This window comes from Chelonia mydas, chromosome 5 (assembly GCF_015237465.2).
Source record: "Chelonia mydas isolate rCheMyd1 chromosome 5, rCheMyd1.pri.v2, whole genome shotgun sequence".
Lineage (NCBI taxonomy): Eukaryota > Metazoa > Chordata > Testudines > Cheloniidae > Chelonia > Chelonia mydas.
The window spans coordinates 12,803,101-12,824,224 of record NC_051245.2 but is presented as its reverse complement, the minus strand read 5'-3'; the positions used below and the strand labels follow the sequence as shown (position 1 = coordinate 12,824,224).

The 21,124-nt window shown below is 45.0% G+C and overlaps 1 protein-coding gene across 2 annotated transcripts in view; it reads left to right on the top strand.

The window, feature by feature from the left end:
- The window catches only part of LOXHD1 (lipoxygenase homology PLAT domains 1), a 303,450-nt gene that overhangs the window by 263,496 nt on the left and 18,830 nt on the right, over positions 1–21,124 (top strand). For both annotated transcript variants that reach the window (XM_043547366.1, XM_037902822.2), the window contains 2 exons: positions 4,458–4,635; positions 11,420–11,605. In XM_043547366.1, coding sequence (XP_043403301.1) covers positions 4,458–4,635; positions 11,420–11,605 — 364 coding nt within the window. The remainder of the gene's footprint in view (positions 1–4,457; positions 4,636–11,419; positions 11,606–21,124) is intronic.

Here is a 21,124-nt window from a genome sequence, read left to right as displayed (position 1 = left end):
GATAGAGAGATATGCACAGCTGTTTGCCCCCCCCCCCCCCAGATATTAATACATACTCTGGGTTAATTAATAAGTAAAAAGTGATTTTATTAAATACAAAAAGTAGGATTTAAGTGGTTCTAAGTAATAACAGACAGAACAAAGTGAATTACCAAACAAAATAAAATAAAACATGCAAGTCTATGCCTAATACAGTAAGAAAGTGATTACAGATGAAATCTCACCTTCAGAGATGTTCCAGTAAGCTTCTTTTACAGACTAGCCTCCTTCTAGTCTGGGTCCAGCAATCACTCCCACCCCTGTGGTTACTATCCTTTGTTCCAGTCTCTTTCAGGTAATCTTTGGGGGTGAAGAGGCTATCTCCTGAGCTAGCTGAAGACAAAATGGAGGGGTCTCCCAGGGGCTTAAATAGACTTTCTCTTGTGGGTGGAGACACCCCCCCCATGCAAAATACAGCTCCAAGATGGAGTTTTGGAGTCACATGGGCAAGTCACAAGTCCATGCATGACTCAGTTTTTACAGGCAACAGCCTTTGTTTACATGCTACCTTGAACGTCCTCAGGTAGACTTCTTATGTGGATTGGAGTCTTCCAAGAGCCATAGTCCGTTAAGTGTTCCTTGGTTGGGCACTTAACTTGCAAATTCCTTTCTAAAGAAGCTGACCAAAAGCCTTACTAAGGCTACTTAAATTCAAACAAGTACACAGCCAATATTCATAACTTTGAATACAAAAATGATACATGCATACAAATAGGATGAATATATTCAGTAGATCATAACCTTTGCAGAGATATGTTACATGGCATATGTAGCATAAAACATATTCCAGTTAGGTCATATTTACATTCATAAGCATATTTCCATAAAGCATTATGGGGCGCAACGTCACACTCAGAGCAAAATAAAATTGCAAAATTGCTTGGGTGCAGATTAAGGCTCCTGTCAGTGATGGTATTCACTTAACTACACAGCACACTACTGGGGCTGTATTTATACACACTGTTCCTGAAACACCTTTTTAAAAAAAAAAAAGTGAAGGATTGTCACAGGGTGTGCCTGCCCTATAAGACCCCTGCTGGCCAATAATGGCAATGCAGGCACTCCCTGCTCTGTTTTCTCCCCTGAAGTGGGTCCTCTCAGCCTTCTCCACACAGGCTGAAGTTGGCAGCAGTTCTTTTGCTCCCCTTGGACTCCATCTTCTGAGCTCCCTTTAAGTCTCTCTGCTCTGGGATAGAGCATTCCTCAAGGAACCCATTCTGAAGCACTTGGGGAGAGGAAGGTGATCATGAACAGTCAACATGGATTCACCAAGGGAAAGTCATGCCTGAGCAATCTGATTGCCTTCTATGATGAGACAACTGGCTCTGTGGATGAGGGGAAAGCAGTGGATGTGATATATCTTGACTTTAGCAAAGCTTTTGATACAGTCTCCCACAGTATCCTTGCCAGAAAGTTAAAAAAGTATGGATTGGATGAACGGACTATAAGGTAGATAGAAAGCTGGCTAGATCATCAGGCTTACAGGGTTGTGATCAATGGCTTGATGTCTAGTTGGCAGCCGGTATCAAGTGGAGTGCCCCAGGGGTCAATCCTGGGGCCGGTTTTGTTCAACATCTTCATGAATGATCTGGATTATGGCGTGGATTGCACCCTCAGCAAGTTCGTGGATGACATTAGGATGGGGGGAGAGGTAGATAAGCTGGAAGGTAGGGATAGGGTCCAGAGGGACCTAGACAAATTGGAGGATTGGGCCAAAAGAAATCTGATGAGGTTCAACAAGGACAAGTGCAGAGTCCTGCACTTAGGATGGAAGAATCCCATGCACTAGGGATACAGATAGTGCATGGGATTGATGCAGACTAGGGACCGAATGGCTAGGCAGCAGTTCTGCAGAAAAGGACCTAGGGGTTACAGTGGATGAGAAGCTGGATATGCGTCAACAGTGTGCCTTTGTTGCCAAGAAGGCTAATGGCATATTGGGCTGCATTAGTAGGAGCATTGCCAGTAGATTGAGGGAAGTGATTATTCCCCTCTATTCGGCACTGGTGAGGCCACATCTGGAGTATTGCATCCAGTTTTGGCCCCCCACTACAGAAAGGATGTGGACAAATTGGAGAGAGTCCAGCAGAGGGCAATGGAAATGATTAAGGGGCTGGGGCGCATAACTTATGAGGAAAGGCTGAGGGGACTGGGCTTATTTAGTCTGCAGAAGAGAAGAGTGAGGGGGGATTTGATAGCAGCCTTCAACTACCTGAAGGGGGGATCCAAAGAGGATGGAGCTCGGCTGTTCTCAGTGGTGGCAGATGACAGAACAAGGAGCAATGGTCTCAAGTTGCAGTGGGGGAGGTCTAGGTTGGATATTAGGTAAAACTATTTCACTAGGAGGGTGGTGAAGCACTGGAATGGGTTACCTAGGGAGGTGGTGGAATCTCCATCCTTAGAGGTTTTTAAGGTCAGGCTTGACAAACCCCTGGCTGGGATGATTTAGTTGGAGTTGGTCCTGCTTTGAGCAGGGGGTTGGACTAGATGACCCCCTGAGGTCTCTCCTAACCCTAATCTTCTGTGATTGACTCTCAAGCTGCTTCCCCTCTCACAAGCTCAGCCCCTCTGGGTTCCCTTTCCATCTTTCCTGCTCTGGGTAGAGCCCAGACTCCCAGGCTACTTCCTTGGAAACTTTTCAGAGCCTTCCACAAGAGTCCAGCTTGCCCCCTTGCCCCCAGACTTGTGGCTCCTCCCACAAACTGACTTTTCTTAGTCCTTGTTTGAGTTCCAGGGGTTTCAGGCTGTCTCCTGACCACAGTTAGGCAGCTAACTAGGGCATGGGGGCGAGGGAGGGGCTGACTGGCTAGCCCCAGGCCTCCTGATCCTTAAAGGAGAAGTCCACCCTCTTATAGAGATACTGAAGTTCCTGTCAAAATCCTAATAGGGTCAACTATCATTTATTAATATATTTAGATGTAAAAACATTTTAAATATTCCCATCAGAGGCTCTAGGGGCTTCGCTGAAAAATAGTTGAAACACAATCCACTCCCCCACTGGCATTGTCAAGCCAGCAGCCAATGCTCTCAACAAAAAGAACAGAAAACAAACAAAAAGAGCCCCACCTCAAAGCTAGAATTCTACCTCTAACCCTGATCCAAATGCAACGAGAATAATATTGGGCTCAAACCATGGGCACTGAGGTCCAGCTCCTTAAAAGTACTTAGGCTCCTAACTGCCATTAAAATGAATGGAAGCTTCAAGAGGAGAAATTGAGGGAGCCGCCCCGCCACATCAGACTAGCCCACAGCAGGGTGGGTAGAGCATGCTCCTGCGAGGTGGGAGACTCCTGTTCAAATCCATTCTCCCCCTCAGGCAGAGGGCAGCATTGAACTGTTGTCTCCCTCACCCCAGGTGAGTCCTCAAACCACTGTGCAAAAAATTATTAGGTGGGTGACACTACCACCTCCTTCCCTGCACATCTTGTGTGGAAGGAGGCAGGTGCCTAAATCATGCTCACAAGGAATGACTTTAGCGGCCATACTCCAGAAGAGGGATTGCAAGCAGCAATCAGTGACTCCTTCCAGCATGGATTTAGGCGCCTATGTCCATGAGAGGGCTGCCGCTTCAGAAAGACCCCTCTCATCAGCATCTTCCATTCATTAGCTTAGGCAGCTCTCTGCCTACCATGCTGGCTTCTGTGGATTGCAGTCTAAAGTGCTTACCTCTCCCCAGTCATTGTATAGGGAAGCCTAGACACCGAACTCAGGATTTGGAGATTGCAGTGTTGTGCTGTGATTTATCTAGGTGCCCAAAAGTTAGGCATTGCAATGCTTTGCATCACAATGCCTGAGTCCCTTTGTGGATCCAGGCATGGCGGCTCCTGCACCAGGTATTTTCCTGAAAGCTTTGGTCAGGATATGACGCTACTCACAATGGTACCAGAATGCATGTGTGGGGCACAGGATCACTAGTACTGGGAACAGGGTTTGGTTGCATTTTACATTGAAGATAAATTCTTGCAGTTTTGGTTGCAATATTACATTGAAGATAAATTATTATAGTTTCTTTTTCAATTGACTTTTTTAAAAATCTCTCTAGTTTGGCAACACTGCCATATGCCGATCAGGTTCCAGGCTCCTCTGACTCACCGCTCCGCGCCCAGCCCCAGATAGCCTCTTGCGGGGGCTGTTGCCTTTCCATCATACGAAGGTCCAGCATTGTGGAGAGGATTATCCACAAGGGGTTGCTCGAGAATAGCACACAGTACTTCTCCCATCCCAATGGAGCCATCATGATACCAGTAAAAGTTGCTCAGAAGGAGCTGGTGACCTGAATACATGTGTGTTGGACTCTGCGCTGGTCTGCGGCCAGAGTTATACCAAACAATCTATCCACTCTCAACTGCACAGTGCTACTTCTAAGCCTTATCTCTGCCCTTATTTTAACCGTGGCTGAAATTCCTTCGTTTCCCCAGATCATCATGAAGAACCTGTCGAATCAAGAAGTGACCACGTTTACATACAGCGCATGGCTGTCCAAGCTCAGAAATGCTAAGGGAGCTCTTGTGTGCGAGATGCCTGCAGTGATAAATGAAGAGCCGATGATGGAGAATACCACATACACTGTTCAGGTTAAAACCAGCGATATTGGAGGTAGGGTCATTTGGGCTATTTCTGATTTTCTAGCACCAGGCTCAAATTTTACCTGCAGATACAATCTCATATTTCAGTGGAAATTATGCAATTTCTTAGGGCAGAATTTAGTCCTACCGTCCTGGAACCTTGAAAATCCCGGGAGGATAAGAGTGTCTTTATTACAGAAACTTGACATTATTCAGTGGAGAACAGAAAACCTGCTAGAGAGAAAATATAATTTTAAGCCTCTAGGTCTGTATTTGACTGCAGCTGCTTCCCCTTAAAGAGTTAATAGGCAACAATTGCTAGACACATTGCTACTGTCACTGGTCCTTTCTTGACCGGGTCCTGCTGTTGCGTACAGCAGAAGGTTGTTCTTGTGGTTAAGGCTCAGGGGATCTGGGTTCAATTCCTTGACTTGCTACTCAAAGGCACCCAGAGTCTGTGGAGATGGATGCAGAAAATAACTCTATAATGAGAAATAAATGGGCCTGATTCTGATCCTGATTCCTGTGTGACTTGGGTTATTCCCTTAACTGCTTGGTGCCTTGGTGTATTTCTCTGTTAAACAGGGCTGATATTCACTGTCCTTTGTAACATGCTTTGAGACCCTTGCAGGGATGGTCTAGGTATACCTGGTTCTCCCTCAGTGCAGGGGACTAGACTAGATGACCTCTTGAGGTCCCTTCCAACCCCACAATTCTGATTCTATGAAAGTGCAAAGTATTTAAAGGGCATGAAAAGCCAGCCCAAGGGTAAGACCCAGACTGTGAAACTTTGGAAAAGTTCAGTTAATGACAGAAGAAAGCTGCAGAGCTTCAAATATCTCAATAAAATGCGCTTGCAATGCCATTTGCTGGGATCACTGCCTATTTCCATGGGACCCTCTCTCCAACTCCGCTGTGAATCTTACACTCATTTTACACAACCACTGAATGCCAAATCAGTCCAAGATACACTTTATCACGTACACACACTTTCTGACTGACTTAGCTCTGGATCTTACAACATTGCTCAGTCTTTTATTTCCCCCTTTCCAGCACTGAATTTACACTGTGTGAGGGATTTGTGTTCAGAATCTAAAGATCGCCCCGACAAGGTGTCTTCGTGACATCGCTCCGTTTTGCTGCGTCGCTACCCACTGCGTGCCTTAAAAACATGTAGAGAGACAAGGTGGGTGAGGTATATCTTTTATGAAGAGGATGTCTGGATAGCTTGAAAATGTGTTTCTGTCACCAACAGAAGTTGGTCCAGTAAAAGATATTACCTCACCCACCTTGTCTCGCTGATATCCTGGGGCCAGTGGGGCTGCAAAACAGTAAAAACGTGTTGTGGAGTACTAAAAACAAGAGAAAGAGTGAGGATGTGTTGGTGTCCTAAATATAAAGAGAAGGGTAAACACTTTAAATCCCTCCTGGCCAGAGGAAAAACCCTTTCACCTGTAAAGGGTTAAGAAGCTAGGATAACCTCGCTGGCACCTGACCAAAATGACCAATGAGGAGACAAGATACTTTCAAAGCTGCGGGGGGGACAAAGGCTCTGTTTGTGTGATGTTTTTGCCGGGACCAGAGCAGGAATGCAGGTCAGAACTCCTGTAAAGGGCTAATAAGCAATCTAGTTAGATATGCGTTAGATTCTGTTTTGTTTAAATGGCTGATAAAATATGCTGTGCTGAATGGAATGTATATTCCTGGTTTTGTGTCTTTTTGTAACTTAAGGTTTTGCCTAGAGGGATTCTCTATGTTTTGAATCTGATTACCCTGTAAAGTATTTACCATCCTGATTTTACAGAGGTGATTCTTTTACTTTTTCTTCTATTAAAATTCTTCTTTTAAGAACCTGATTGCTTTTTCATTGTGCTTAAGATCCAAGGGTTTGGGTCTGTGTTCACTTATGCAAATTGGTGAGGATTTTTATCAAGTCTTCCCAAGAAAGGGGGTGTAGTACTTGGGGGGATATTTTGGGGGGGGAGACGTTTCCAAGTGGGCACTTCCCCTGTTATTTTTGTTAGACGCTTGGTGGTGGCAGCATAAAGGTTCAAGGACAAAAGGTAAAAGTTTGTACCTTGGGGAAGTTTTAACCTAAACTGGTAAGAATAAGCTTAGGGGGTCTTTCATGCAGGTCCCCACATCTGTACCCTAGAGTTCAGAGTGGGGAAAGAACCTTGACAGTTGGTGTGATTGACCTTCCATCCGGTATAAACAGTATGATCATAGTGTGAACTTTTTCTGCAATTCAGCCCTGGCTCACCATAGGAATGAGAGCAGAACGGGAGATGACAGCAGCCACAGATTCACCTCCTCTTCATGTTGAATGAAGGGTGATGGGTATGAATGATGAAACATTTTATTTCATTATGAGCCATGGCAGTTGGTGGGATGAAAATGAGAATGAGTTTGGTTTGGATCAAATTATACACTAAGCTGGAATGATGCTGTGCTTTAGCCAACATATCTGGGAGGGGTTCAAATTGTGAACCGTGCCTTATGTGTTTTGTGGTTACCACTTGTCTTCAGGAAAAGCCCTTCTCTCCAGGTAATAAATTGCTTGTTCGATATATCGAGCATGATGCATCTGCCACTGTCACACCGATGCAAACCAGCAGTAACTTCACTGAACTCAATGGAGTTTCACTGGTGTAAAGAAAAGCAGAATCAGGCCCATTTATTTCTCATTATAGAGTTATTTTCTGCATCCATCTCCACAGCCTCTGGGTGCCTTGGAGTAATTTAAACAATAACACAAACTCTGCTACCTATATTAGGCAGTAGCACTTTTGCCAGCCACCTTACTGCTCACCCTTTCCCAACACTTTAAAATACCTCAGTGTTACTCAGGCTCAAGAAAATGCTTGAGTCATAGATGGGCCTTCTACTGCGCTCTGAAGGTCAGCAAACTTGGACTGTGGCGGAGAAATGGAGTTGATTCTACCACCCCTCCTGCAAGTGTGGGTCCTCTACTGCAAATGACCTGATCTCCAGTCTTCCAAAGACCAGACCTAGGGGCTGTCAGAAGTGCTTCAGCTGTCAGCATGAAGGTAGATAGGAAGAGAGAAGGTCTCTAAAGCAACCAGGTCCCAGGTTATATTCCTTAAAAACAACCCCTTGAATTGCTCCCTAAAGCAGATAGGAAAGCGGTACAGTGCATGAATGCAGAAATAATAGGTTTACAAGGGCCTGTTCTAAGATCCTTAGAATCCGGATACACTAATACAGTCTCTGGGTTCTAGCTCAGCCTAAGATAGGTGACCCTTTAAGAAGATGTGGGTGATTTTATGATGTCAGGGCCCTATCATGAGGCATCCTTTTTTAAAAAAAAATCCTGGCATGTCTATTTTGGGTTAAATGTACCCTAAGTCCTCCTTTGGGCCACTAGATAAGTGGCTTGGTTTTTGAAAGAGCTGGTCTCCCAGCAGCTAAGAAGGAAACTTGAGACAACTTCAGCTGGACTTTCAGAGGTGCAGAGTAGTCATAACTTCAGATGAAGTTAGTGAGGGGTATATTTGAGTCCCCAGATATGAAGGGTCTCAAAATTTAAAGACACTTTTGAATATTTGTCTTTAAGAGACTTGCCCAAGGTAATGGTGAGTCCGTCTGGTTCAGTGGCGCAGTACTAGGCAGTGAGTGTAGGCAATTTTTACTTGAGAACATTAGAAAGGGAGTTTAGGGAGGGGAATCAGCAGAGAAGGAAGGAAAGAAACATGGTAAGAGCTATTCCTTTTTAGTGACTCAGGTTTAAACTATTTAATTCAAGATATGACAGACACATAGCTGGAAATAGAACCCAGATCTCTTGATGCTCAAAACCATCCTCTCTCCTTAGTGGTCTTGATTTAAGTCATATTTCTATATTTTATTTGTAGCCATCAAATATGTGGCATTGCAAAAATAAAGATCCTGAACTAATAATAATATTGCTCTCTCTATCTTCAAAACTCATTACTTAATGCAGCTGGCCTAAGAGGCGGGTAAATATTAATATCCCTGCTATTATACGATCCATTATTGCTGTTGTAAGCTCAGCTACAGTTTACAATTTACCTAATATGAGGTGATTGGTGCAGTCCGTTTCTAAGTGTCTGATCCAAAGCCCAGTTCAGTTCAAGGGAAAACTCCCAATGACTTCAGTGGACTTTGGATCAGGCCCAAGTCTGGCAAATTGGTACAGCTCCTCAAAGAGTAAAGGACCCACTCTGGCTTCTGCCACCAGGAGCATGACAGCTACCTCATCAGGCTGACTTGACCTCTTTGTTTTGTTTGTCAATTGCATGTCAAATTTGCTGCAGCTCCTAAGTGTGTCTGACTGTTTCAAGGAACCAAAAAAAGTCAGCTAGGTGAAATAGCCATTGATTCAGCAATTTCTGTTCTTTTCTTTCCCATCTCGTACTAATTGCTTGTGAGGTTACTGTCACGGCATGAGGCCTTCATAAGCTGCCTCCTGCCAAGAAGGTTTTGCTAAAAGCCAGTTGGTTCTGTGTTTTTTTGAGACCTTGCATTAATTGGGAGCTTGCCTCTTATAAGAAAGTAGACTATTTTGCTTTCTTCATCACCTCAGCAAGCTTTAGGGCCATGAAAGGTACTGCCGACTGAACTGCATGAATCCCTGGTGCTTTCCTTCCTTCCTTAAATTTTTCTCAGGGAACTGCTGAAAATTAGTCCCAATTTAACATAAGCAAAATGTCATGTGGATGTGAGACATTTATTTGACTGTCCTCTGCATGCAAGTGAGTCACTTTTGCATTGGTTCTGTTTTTCTTTATGTAAAGATGTATGTGGTTAATACAAATTTGGAAGAATGAGTTATAAAGTATTGTCCTGCAGTGAAACTTATTTTGTCACAGGCTTTCCAGGTTCCTCACATTTTCCCCTTGGCACTTGAGCAGAGCTGTACAAAAATCATTGTACAGATGATGGGTTTGCAATATGCTTGTACAAGAATTGGCTTGAGGCCTCTAAAGTCTGAAAAATTGGGGCTTCTAGCAAAGGGTGGCAAAGGCTGTGTTTCTTTGTGAGCCAAGTTTGGGTTTGATAGTCTCTTTTACAGTTGCCAGAATTAGAAGGCCCCTCAGGTCTGATGCAGCAATAAAAGTCCGGCCTCAGAAAAGCAAATTTGCTTCTGTGAACCAGTGCTTTATTATGGAATTATAGAAGGTGCCAGGCAAAATGCTAAAATGCTCATAATTTCACCCATGCCCAAGTGAAATTCCATACTGGGAACCAGATTGGTATAGAGGCCATCTTAGAAATGCTTCCTTTCTAGATTGTTCTGTGGTGGGATGGGGTGGAAGAGAGACGCATAATAGGTGAGATTTTCTAAAGCACTCAGTGTTGTCCTAATTCTGCTACCATTGAAGGAAGTGAGAGAAGAATTAGGCCAATGCTGAATGCTTCTGAAAATCTCACCCACTGTATTTATGTTAGATAAGCACACGTGTGCATAGACACTGTGTGATGCAGAAGAGACTAGAAGCAGATAGGAAGAAGGTAAGGATGGTGGTGCAGCTGGGAGAGAAACTGAGGGCACTTGAATGAGGCGTGCGGAGGGCATTGTGCTGAAGAATGGGGAAAGCAGATGAGTTAGAATTCTGGGAGAGACAGCAAGTGTCTGAGATGACCTCTCAAGGTCCCTTCCAGTTCTGTGATTCTGTGATCAAGAGAGCAGCAGTTTGGTCGTGTCTGTGGAACACTCCCTGTGCTCTTTGCTTAGCCCTGCACTCAAACCCCATGCTTGACAAAGGGAGGAAGGTAGCAGCAAGATGGGCAGTATCTGGAGGGCCAGCCCGCAGAGCACGACTAGCCTCTCTCCCATGTGGGAGCACTTTGAGGATCAGTCTGGGGCCACTACTTGCCAGGAGAGGGAAATGGCGAAGTGGGAAGGGTCCCTGGCAGGCCAAGAGAGGCCTGTGGCAGTGAGGAGGAAGGTGTCCATGCCAGCCCACAAGCCCAACATAGAGCATTCCAACAGGTACTAGCTCCTTGACCACTAGTTTTTCTATGACTTTTGGCATCCTACTCTTTAAGCAAAGATGAGACAAATCTCTTACTGTCGGCTTCCCTGCCCTGCCTTTAAGAGCATCTGTGCTGGGCCCCAGTGCAGTGCTCCTGCTGCCTGCCTCTTATGCAACTGTGTGTCCTTTGGCCTGTGGTGGTGCTTAGAATGGCTCCCAAAGCCCGTGTTATCACACCATGCTATTTGGGAGATCCCAGGCTACCCCGTGAATTAGAACTGCACTACTGAATGGCAGGCAGTGGCAGGCAGCCATGTTCTTACTGTATTACTCTGGTACAGACACCAGGAATGTTAGGATGAAGCACTGGACTGGAACTTAGAAGACCTAGGTTCTGTTTCCAGTTCTGCCACTGGGCTGGCGGGTACCTTGGGCAAATCACTTCACTTTCCTGTGCCTCAGTTTCCCCATCCATAAAATAGGGATAATGACAGTGCTCTCCTTTGTAGAGTGCTTTGAGATCTGTGGATGAAATGTGCTATATAAGAGGTACGTATATTATCATAATTATTATGACAACTTGCGTATAAGGACTTGCTACTCACACTAAATTTGTGGGAACAAGTTAAAAGTATCCACTTGTTACCTGCCTGCTGTGAAGCCTCTCTTTGCTGGTCCAGCAGAATCCTGCAAGAATCAACTCTAATCATCACCTCTGCCCTAAGAGTTTTGCACATTAGAGCAAGAATCCCAGTCACTTTTAGCCTGCCATCTCTGTACCCATTTTGGTTGGCTTGGTAATCGTTCAGAGACATCATAGCAGTTACTGTGTTGTGTTTTGCCATCTCCTTCCAGGGGCTGGTACCGACGCCAACGTGTCCTTGATTATGTTTGGGGAGAATGGAGACAGCGGGACTCTTGCTCTGAAGGAGTCTAACAAGTCTAACAAGTTTGAAAGGAACCAGATGGATGTTTTCAATTTTCCCGACACACTGAGCCTGGGAGACCTGTGTAAGGTGCGCGTCTGGCACGACAACAAAGGTAACCAGACTGACGTGAGTGGCTTGCTGAAGGGTGGGGTGGGTGATGGTCTAGAGCTAGGAGAGGCAGCCGGGTCTAGTGGATTTGGCATGGACTCAGGAGTTCTAATCCCAGCTCAGCCACTGACCCAATGCGTGATCTGCAGTAAGTCACTTCACCTCTTTGGGCCACTGTTTCCCCTGCCATTCTTTGTCTGTTTAGTCAGGATCTCTTCAGGGAAAGGACTCTCTCTTACTATAAGTTTGTACAGCGCCTAGCAAAATGGGGCCCCTCTCTCAGTGGCGGCTTAGGAGTGCTACTGTCATACCAATAATAACCTCTATAGCCATCTTTATATTCTGCAAAGTGCCAGACATCCGGCCTCTGCCATCCTCGCAACATGACTCGGTTAATGAAAAACTTTAGTAACATGACAATACCACATTCCAGCAATTTAACTTCATCAGTCTGACACTGACAAGCAACAGAGTAATGTAGCTTGGTGTAATGCACTGAGCTTTAGAAGATAAAAACCATAAGGATCTGTGTCTATCTTTATTAAAATCACTATATTATATGTATTATATGTATAGAGTTTGCAGGGCTCTGCCTTTTACTGTTTGAAACCTTAAATGAATTAGGGAGCACAGCACTCGGTGCAGCTATATTCATTAGGGAACGTATGCAGATGCCAAGTAGCATGTTAGCAAACTGTCCAAGAAGGTATTACCATGGTTCATTGTGGCTTCATCTTGTATCTTGGCTAACAACTGAGTTTCTCATCTCAAAAAGAAGATCTTGCATTCACACTTGGTTTTCATTATAGCAATACATGTAAATGAATCAAATGCTGACTCCTCTTATTCTATCTCTCCTTACGGACAATATATAGGAATGGGGAAGGTTGTGACCCACATGGAATTCATGTAAAATCATCCTTTTGGATCAGAATCTCAAACTGAAGAGCTGTTTGCCGTTAGTCTCCAAATATAAACTTGTTCTGAAACGGCCGAGTAAAAACATAAGAAATACAAATTTTCACTTAACTTGGCCTCCATTTCTGCTTGCACACATCAATGCAAGCATAACTTTGGATCCACAATTATTTGCACCAACAACATAGGTCACTTAGGTGTGTGGTTTCTGTGTCTTCAAATTAGGGATTTAGACAAGTAACGGTCTAGACCAGTTCTCATTGAAGTCAGTAGAAACACTCCTATTGACTTCATTGGACCAGAATGGATCAATACTGAAGATTTCAGACACAATAAATTGTAGATATACAATTTGCCCACAGTTATTTGTGTATACAATTTGCACCTGCAAATGTAGAGGCTCAAAATCTGAGCAGTATAGCATGCCAGGTTTTCATGGGCCTAATTCCGTGCTCACCCAAACTCTGCTAAAGGCCAGCTCTCTATCTCTGATTGACTGAGCACTTAAACACTACAAAGGCGCTATAGAAACACATGGTAGCATTTTGGCTGGGCAGACAGTGCAGGCTCCACCTGATTTTTCGGTGCCATGTTTGAAAGCAGAGTCTGATCAACATGGACCTGCCAATCTGTTTTCAAAGAGGTTAGTAATTAAAAATATTACAAAGAGAATTTTTTCCTTAACAGAACTTTTATCTCCCCGATGATATATCATGCTATCAAAATTATAACATATCCATCAGACGCAAAGCAGATCTGAGAAAATAGTTAGTGTTTATGTATATATTCATACACTGCAATCTCAAATTCTTCTGTCTTCTTATTCCCCCAATGTATGTTTAAAACTGCATGTAATAGGATTTTTGCCAGATTTAGGAGCTGTAATTTTGGGCCCTATGTAAACTATCTACTTAGCTTTTGTTCAATATAAATTTACTTGTTTTTTTTTCCCCACTTGTAAGAAAGAGAATTGTGCTTTAAATCAGAACACGTCATCTTCATTGATCATTTTGAATTTTAATCCTATTCTCCAAAGCACTTGCAACCCCTCCCAGCTTGGTATCGTCTTCAAACTTTACATGTGTACTCTTTATGCCATTATCTAAATAATTGATGAAGATGTTGACCAGAACCAGACCCAGAACTGAACCCTGTAGGATCCCACTGGATATGCCCTTCCAGCTTGACTTTGAACCACTGATATGGGTTCTCTGGGAACGGTTTTCCAGACAGTCATGCACCCACCTTATAGTAGTTCCATCTAGGTTGTATTTCCCCAGTTTATTTAGGAGAAGGTCATGCGAGACAGTATCAAAAGCCTTACTAAAGTCAGGATAGATCACATGTACCGCTTTCCCCTATCCACAAGACTTGTTACCCTGCCAAAGAAAGCCAGTCGATTGGTTTGACATGATTTGTTCTTGACAAATCCATGCTGACTTTTACTTATCACCTTCTTATAACGTTTCCCAAAAACGTGACCAATATTGAAATATGTAAGGCCGCTACTTGGGTGTCTCTACATACTATGCAATAACTCACGACTCTGCTTCTGATACTGTGTTCAGCTTGGGTGTACTTACTTCCATACTGGACTCAACTTTGATATGCCGGAGTCCTGAGCAGGGGGTCTGGCCTCAACTGGAAGAGGCGTGGCCTCAACCAGAAGAGGTGGGGCCTTTAAATACCCCAGCCCTTTAAATCAAGATTTAAAGGCCCCGGGGCTCCGGCAGCGGCTGGGAGTCCTGGGGCCTTTAAATCACCCCTGGAGCTACCAGCTACCTTTAAATCGCCGCCGGAGCCTGGCTGCCAGAGCCCTGGTGTAGCAGCGGCAGGGCTCAGGCAGTGCTTTAAAGGGCCCAGGGCTCCCCACAGCAGCCAGAGCCCTGGGCCCTTTAAATCACCACCGGAGCCCTGCTGCCGCTACCCCAGGGCTCCGGCAGCCGGGCTCGGGCGGCGATTTAAAGGGCCCGGGACTCCGGCTGCTGTGGGGAGCCCCGGGGCCTTTAAATCACCCCCGGAGCTACCAGCTGCAGAGGCGGCTGGGAGCAACGGGGCTCAAGGGCGATTTAAAGGGCCCAGGGCTCCCCGCAATGGCCTGAGCCCTGGCCCTATAAGTTACCACTGGAGCCCTGCCGCCGCTACCCCAGGGCTCCGGCAGCTGGGCTCAAGTGGCGATTTAAAGCGGGGCACGGGTGGCGCTTTAAAGGGCCCGGGGCTCCGGCCGCTGCAGGGAGCCCCGGGCCCTTTAAATCGCCAGCCTGGAGAAGCCGGTCCAGTCCGGCACGGTGTACCGTCTCTTGCCGGTACACCGTACCGACTTACTTTCACCTCTGAGTGGAGCACCCATAAGGGGACACATCTCGAAGAACCGCAGTTACTCCACAGATTGAGCAAGCATTTCTTCCAAATCCCTTCCTGGTTTGGGAATTAGTCATCAATGTGGAAGTATCAGGTTTGAATGTTTTCCAGTATCTGAGGTTCCTGCATTTAAGTAACTAAATACTCTGAGTAGTGACATTATTTCCCTACAGAATCAGAGTGACTTTTTTCTTATCTTTCCTTCCATCCTTCTTGTTAGGAGAAGTTCTGTACAGTGTTTCTAGAGTCATCACTTTCCAACTCTTGACCATCTCCATCACCTTGATCCAAAGAGATTCAAAGAGCTTAAGTACTGAGAAATCACATTTCTCTTTATTGTCATAGAAGAAACAGAGAGCAGAGAGTCACCATGTAATTCAGTCCATTCCTCTGCCAGAACAGGATTGTGCCCTACATAATATTTAGTAGCGTGTTATCTGATCTTGTTTTAAATATCCCAAGTGCTTCCACCACTTCTTTTGGGTGACTCTTCCACAGGACAATGAATCACATCCACCTTTCTTGAGATAGACACAACTGGAGAATACCTTCTTTCTGACCATAGCTGATGGCCCTTAAAGGAACTTATCAGGTATGGTCCTACTACTGTAGGTCTTACATTGCCTAGCACTTGCGCTCATTATATATCACAATTCTGAAGGCTCCATCACTGTAGTATGTAGGCACCAATCCAATTCTAGTCCTTTCAGACAATAATAAAAGAATACATTATGAAAAGAAAATGAAGGATTCTCTGTGTCCTTACTAAAGATTTGTTTAAGTTTCAAACTCCAAAAGTCTTTTCTGAAGCCCTTTAGTCAACTCTTGATGGTTATCCATGTATTCTGTGAATCCAGTGCCCAGTTTTGTTCCCTGCTTTTTTAAAATCAGCCTGCTTGAATGTATCTTGAGACTCATCACATGGAAGTGGGTGAACACACTGAGCTCCTATTTCAATAAGAGTTGTCGCTGTTCATCCGCTTTATTCACAGCTGGGGAAAAGGCCCCTTCCTTGTATCTGTCTATCACAGACATGTGCTGTGGGCTTTAGAGAACAAACAGAAGACAATCATCCTTCCCCAAAGAGCTCACAGTTTTAGACAGGATACAAAAAATTATTGAAGCAAATAACATTGGGGAAGGTAGGACAAGGGTCACATAATAATGTTACATGGTTACTCATGTCTATCTAACCTAGTTCATTACGGTAGTATCAGAACTCTCTCCCTCTCTCTGCCCCATAAGATTAAAATAACTCACTAGCCCATACAGGCAGTTGTAAAGTTATCTGTTCTTTAAAAGCATATCTTTACTATGAGCCTCATCTGTTATGCTGGCCTACAAATTACTCTTTACGCATGCTAAGAGCTCTTACATAACGTGTGCCTCAGTAAAACATGAAATATGCTTCAATCACAAGAATGTCTTTAGCATCCTCAAAACACTGTTCCGTATTCACCCAGAGTAGTAAAGTGTTTTTGCACAGGAGGCTTTTAGAGGTAACATTTTCTGTCTCAGTGCCTGCATGGAGTTTATTGTTAGGTTTCACCTGAGTCAAATTCAGTGATACTCAAGTTGTGCAGGCAGTGGAGAATAAAAATACGTCTGTTCCTAAAGCAGTGTAAAAGATAATCTCACCATTTGTCAAAAGCTGTTAGAGGCACTTGGTTACCGCTCTGCTCAGTGAGAAAGCGTGTGCTGTGAGATGCTGTGTTAATTGAGATGGAATAAATGGGCCCAAAGAGCCAAAGGTGTTAACGTAACCCAGTCACTGTCCTACATGCAACAGTTTTAAACAAGGTTTAGGGTTTGGGACACAGAAACCTCAGCCTCAGTGCCATTGTAACCCATGCCTGCTTGGGGTGGCGCTCTGTCCCCCTCTAGTGGCAGCTAGACCAACTAGAGATTGATGAGACTGCTATAGCCTTGGCTAAAAGAGATGTGTCTTTTACCTCATGCAGTACCAGCTCATGGATTAAGCTCCAGAGATCCCAGGTTTGATCCCACCCTATGACGCCCAGGGTCTATCAACTTTACAAGTGGGGGCTCATCAGGAATATCAACTGGGAAGTCTCTGAAGCTCAGGACGTACTTTCTCAGCTAGTGAAGTACGTAACCCATGCCTGCTTGGTGTGGTGCTCTGTCCCCCTCTAGTGGCACCTAGACCAGCTTGAGCAGGGGTGCGCAAACTACGGCCCGCGGGCTGGATTCAGCCCGCCAGTTGTTTTAAGCCGGCCTGCAAGCTCCTGCTGGGGAGCAGGGTCTGGAGCTTGCCCCACTCAGAGGTCCAGCTGGGGCACTGGGTTGGGGGCTGCACCACATGGCTTGGCCCCACTCCGGCCAGGGCGCTGGGTCGGGAGCCGCTCCTGGAAACTGCAGCATGACCCCGTTCCAGCTCCTACGCGCTCCAATGGGAGCTGCAGGGGCGGTGCCTGTGGATGGGGCAGCATGCAGAGCCACGCCTCTACGTAGGAGCTGGAGTACGGACATGCCACTGCTTCCGGGAGTCGCTTGAGGTAAGTGCCGCTCGGAGCCTGCATCCCTGAGCCTCTCCCAATGCCCCAACCCCCTCCCCCAGCTCTGATCCCCCTCCCGCTCTCCAGACTCCTCGATCCCAGCCGGGAGCACCCTCCTGCACCCCAAACCTCTCATCCCCAGCCCCACCCCAGAGCCCGCACTCCCAGCTGGAACCTGCACCCCTTCCTGCACCCCTACCCCAGCCCTGATCCCCCTCCTGCTCTCCAAACCCCTCGGTCCCAGCCCAGAGCACCCTCCTACACCCCAAACTCTTCATCCCCAGCTCCACCCCAGAGCCCGCACCCCCAGCCAGAGCCCTCACCCCCTCTCACACTCCAACCCCAATTTTGTGAGCATTCATGGCCCGCCATACAATTTCTATTCCCCGATGTGGCCCTCAGGCCAAAAAGTTTGCCCACCCCTGAGCTAGAGATTGATGAATCTGCTACAGCCTTGGCTAAGAGACACACATCTTCTCATGCAGTCAAGGCTTATGTGTTAAGCTCCAGAGATCCCGGGTTTGATCCCGGCTGATGACAACCAGGGTCTTTTGTCGTTACGAGTGCGGGCTTGTCTGGCATATCAACTGGGAAGTCTCTGAAGCACACCATTAAAAATCCTGTTAGCCTTTTATTAATGATGCAGAAAAGAAGGGAAAACAGTTAAAGCATTTGAAATGTAAAGTATTGAATGAGGCATAACAGCATCCCTTGTTCCCTTTCCCTGTAGAGAGTCTTTAGAAGGAAAATATCCTGTCTGGCAGTCTCTTAGAGGCTACCAACGAGGGTAGTAACTGTCCTTTGGGGAAATAAGTCAGTTGAGATGGGCAGGAGTTTTTGTTGCTGTTAAAGTCTGATTCTGTTTCCTAGAAGCCAGCAAGACAAACACACAAAGAAGGGAAGAGAAAAGAACAGAGAAGATAGGCAATGCTGTTTCTGTCTCTGGTGTTGATTCTCGCTTGTAACCTCACTGCTGGAGAAACACAAGCACAGCATAGAGTTCTGTCAGCCACTCTGAGACCTGGCAAACTTGTACCAGCAGCCAGCTGTTTAGGGCACTGCATTTAGCTGCCTCTTTCTGGTCACCGGCTTACAGCAGCTGTGCTTCAAGCTATACAGACCTGGCCAGCTAAGCCAGACTCTTATTACACAGAAGGAAAAAGGTGAGAGATAGAAAAGAGAAGAAAAAAAGTGAAGAAAGAAAAGAACACACGGGGGAGTGAAAACTCCCCATAGTTTCTTATTTGAGGACCCCAAAAAGGGAATGATGGGTGGAATAGACTATACCCTCATTATTTTGTCCACCAGTTAAGCCTAAACTCTGATGTACCAATTTTGGTTTATTGCTTTCCATTTCCAAACTTTTCTTGTTTACCAGGTATGATCTTAACACAGTCCTTGAATTATATCAGTAGGCCTTTTTGTTTGGACTCATTGAGTCTGTCTTGCTTTATCACCTTTTCCCATCAACATTGGTTATTATAACTTATTGTGACTTTTTATGATCTTTCCACTTCATTTTTACAATTGAGCTCACAAATAGGGTAAGTTTGTAGGCCCATTTACCACAACAGAACACAAATGAAGTGAAATATACAAGACTGTTCTATTCCTAGCTCTGTCACTAGCCTGTTGGATGATATTAGGCATATCTTTCACCTCCCCGTGCCTCAGTTTCCCCATCTGTAAACTGGGGATCGTAGAATCATAGAAATGCAGGGCTAGATGGGACCTTGAAGTCACCAGGTCCAGCCCCCTCATTGTGGGAGGACCAGTAAACCTAGACCATTCTTGAGAGGTGTTTGTTGAACCTGTTTATAAAAACCTCCAATGATGGGGATTCCACAACCTCCCGTGGAAGCCTGTTCCACAGATTAACTACCCTGATAGTTAGAAAAAATTTCCCTAATATCTAACAGAAATCACCCCTGCTGCAGATTAAGCCCATTATTTCTTATCCTATCTTCCATGGATATGGAGAACAATTGATCATCATCCCCTTTTTAACAGCCCTGAACAGATTTGAAGACTGTTATCAGGTCCCCCCACCTCAGTCTTCTTTTCTCAGGACTAAACATGCCCAGTTTTTTTAGCCTTTCCTCGAAACCTTTTATCATTTTTGTTGCTGTCCTCTGAGCTCTCTACAGTTTGTCCACATCTTTCCTAATGTGTGACATCCAGAATTGGACACAGTACTCCAGTTGAGGCCTCATCGGTGCCAAATGAAGCGGGACAATTACCTCCCATGACACTTTAATTAATATACCGCAGAATGATATTAGCCTTTTTCACAGCTGCATCCACATTGTTGACTTATATTCAATTTGTGATCCACTATAACCACCAGATCCTTTTCAGCAGCACAACCACCTACCCAGTTAGTCCCCATTTTGTAGTTGTGCATTTGATTTTTTCCTTCCTAAGTTAAGTACTTTGCACTTGTCTTTATTGAATTTCATCTTGATTTCAGACCAATTCTCCAGTTTGTCAAGGTCATTTTGAATTCTAATCCTGTGCTCCAAAGAGCCTGCAATCCCTCCTAGCTTGGTGTCATTTGCAATTTTTATAAGCATACCCTCTACTCCATTTATCTAAGTTATTAGTGAAAATATTGAATAATACCAGACCCAGGACAGACCCCTGCAGAACCCTGCTAGATACACCTCCCAGTTTGACAGCAAACTATTGACAGCTCTTATTTGAATACAGTCTTTCAACCAGTTGTGCATCCACTTTGTAGTAATTCCATCTAGACATTTCCCTAATTTGCTTATGAGAATGCCATTTGGGACTGCCAAAACCCTTACTAAAATCAAGATATAGCACATCTACTACTTCCCACCTATCTACTAGCCAGTAGCCCTGTCAATGAAGGAAATTAGGTTGGTTTGGCATGATTTGTTCTTGTTACGGACTTCCTTTGGAAAGCACTTTGAGATCCACTGATGAAAAATGCTAAATAAAAGCATATAAAGAAAATATCTAGCTGACATACTGTCTGGAGTGGTTCACGCCTCAGGGCAGACTGTCAAAAGCAGGGTAGACACCCAGACTGGTGGTATGTTCTATTATTAGATTTCACCAGCCCCATAACAAATGTCAACTCCTAAGTATTGTAACAGTCTTACCATGTGGTCACAGAGAGATCCCCTTGGGCATTCCAATCTATCTTGCCACCTAGGCAAGCTGGACTTAGTGATGAATGGTCACTTACACCAAAGATCACAAAATATTAGGCTTATTGCCAGTTCCAAGTTTCCAGTCACTTACCCCAGGTCAATTTGTACCTCAGCTCTCACACCAAAGACAACACTTGTAGCCAATCCTATAGTAAAAACTAACTAACTAAGAATTTATTACTGGGAAAAAGAAATGAGAGAGTTATTTACATATTTAAACAGGCAACCCATATACACAATTGAGTTACAGTTTATGGTCCCAAAAGGTGACAGAGTTGTAGTAATCTGTCTGCACTGAATGTCTTTTAGGGCTAGCCCAGGTTGAGCCTGGGGCTCTCTGCTTCTGTTTCCTAGCTCCAGCTCTGTGAGAATCCAAACAGCAAAGAGATGTAGAATTTTCATGTGAGCGGTCTCTGTTCCCTTCTTCCAGAATTCCAGCTGACGGAACGAGCTTCCTTGCATGTAGCATCATATTATCCTGTGAGAGGGCCATTTGCTCAGTCTTCGTATTGTGATGCTTCACAATGGCCCACTTAGGTTTGATAGTCT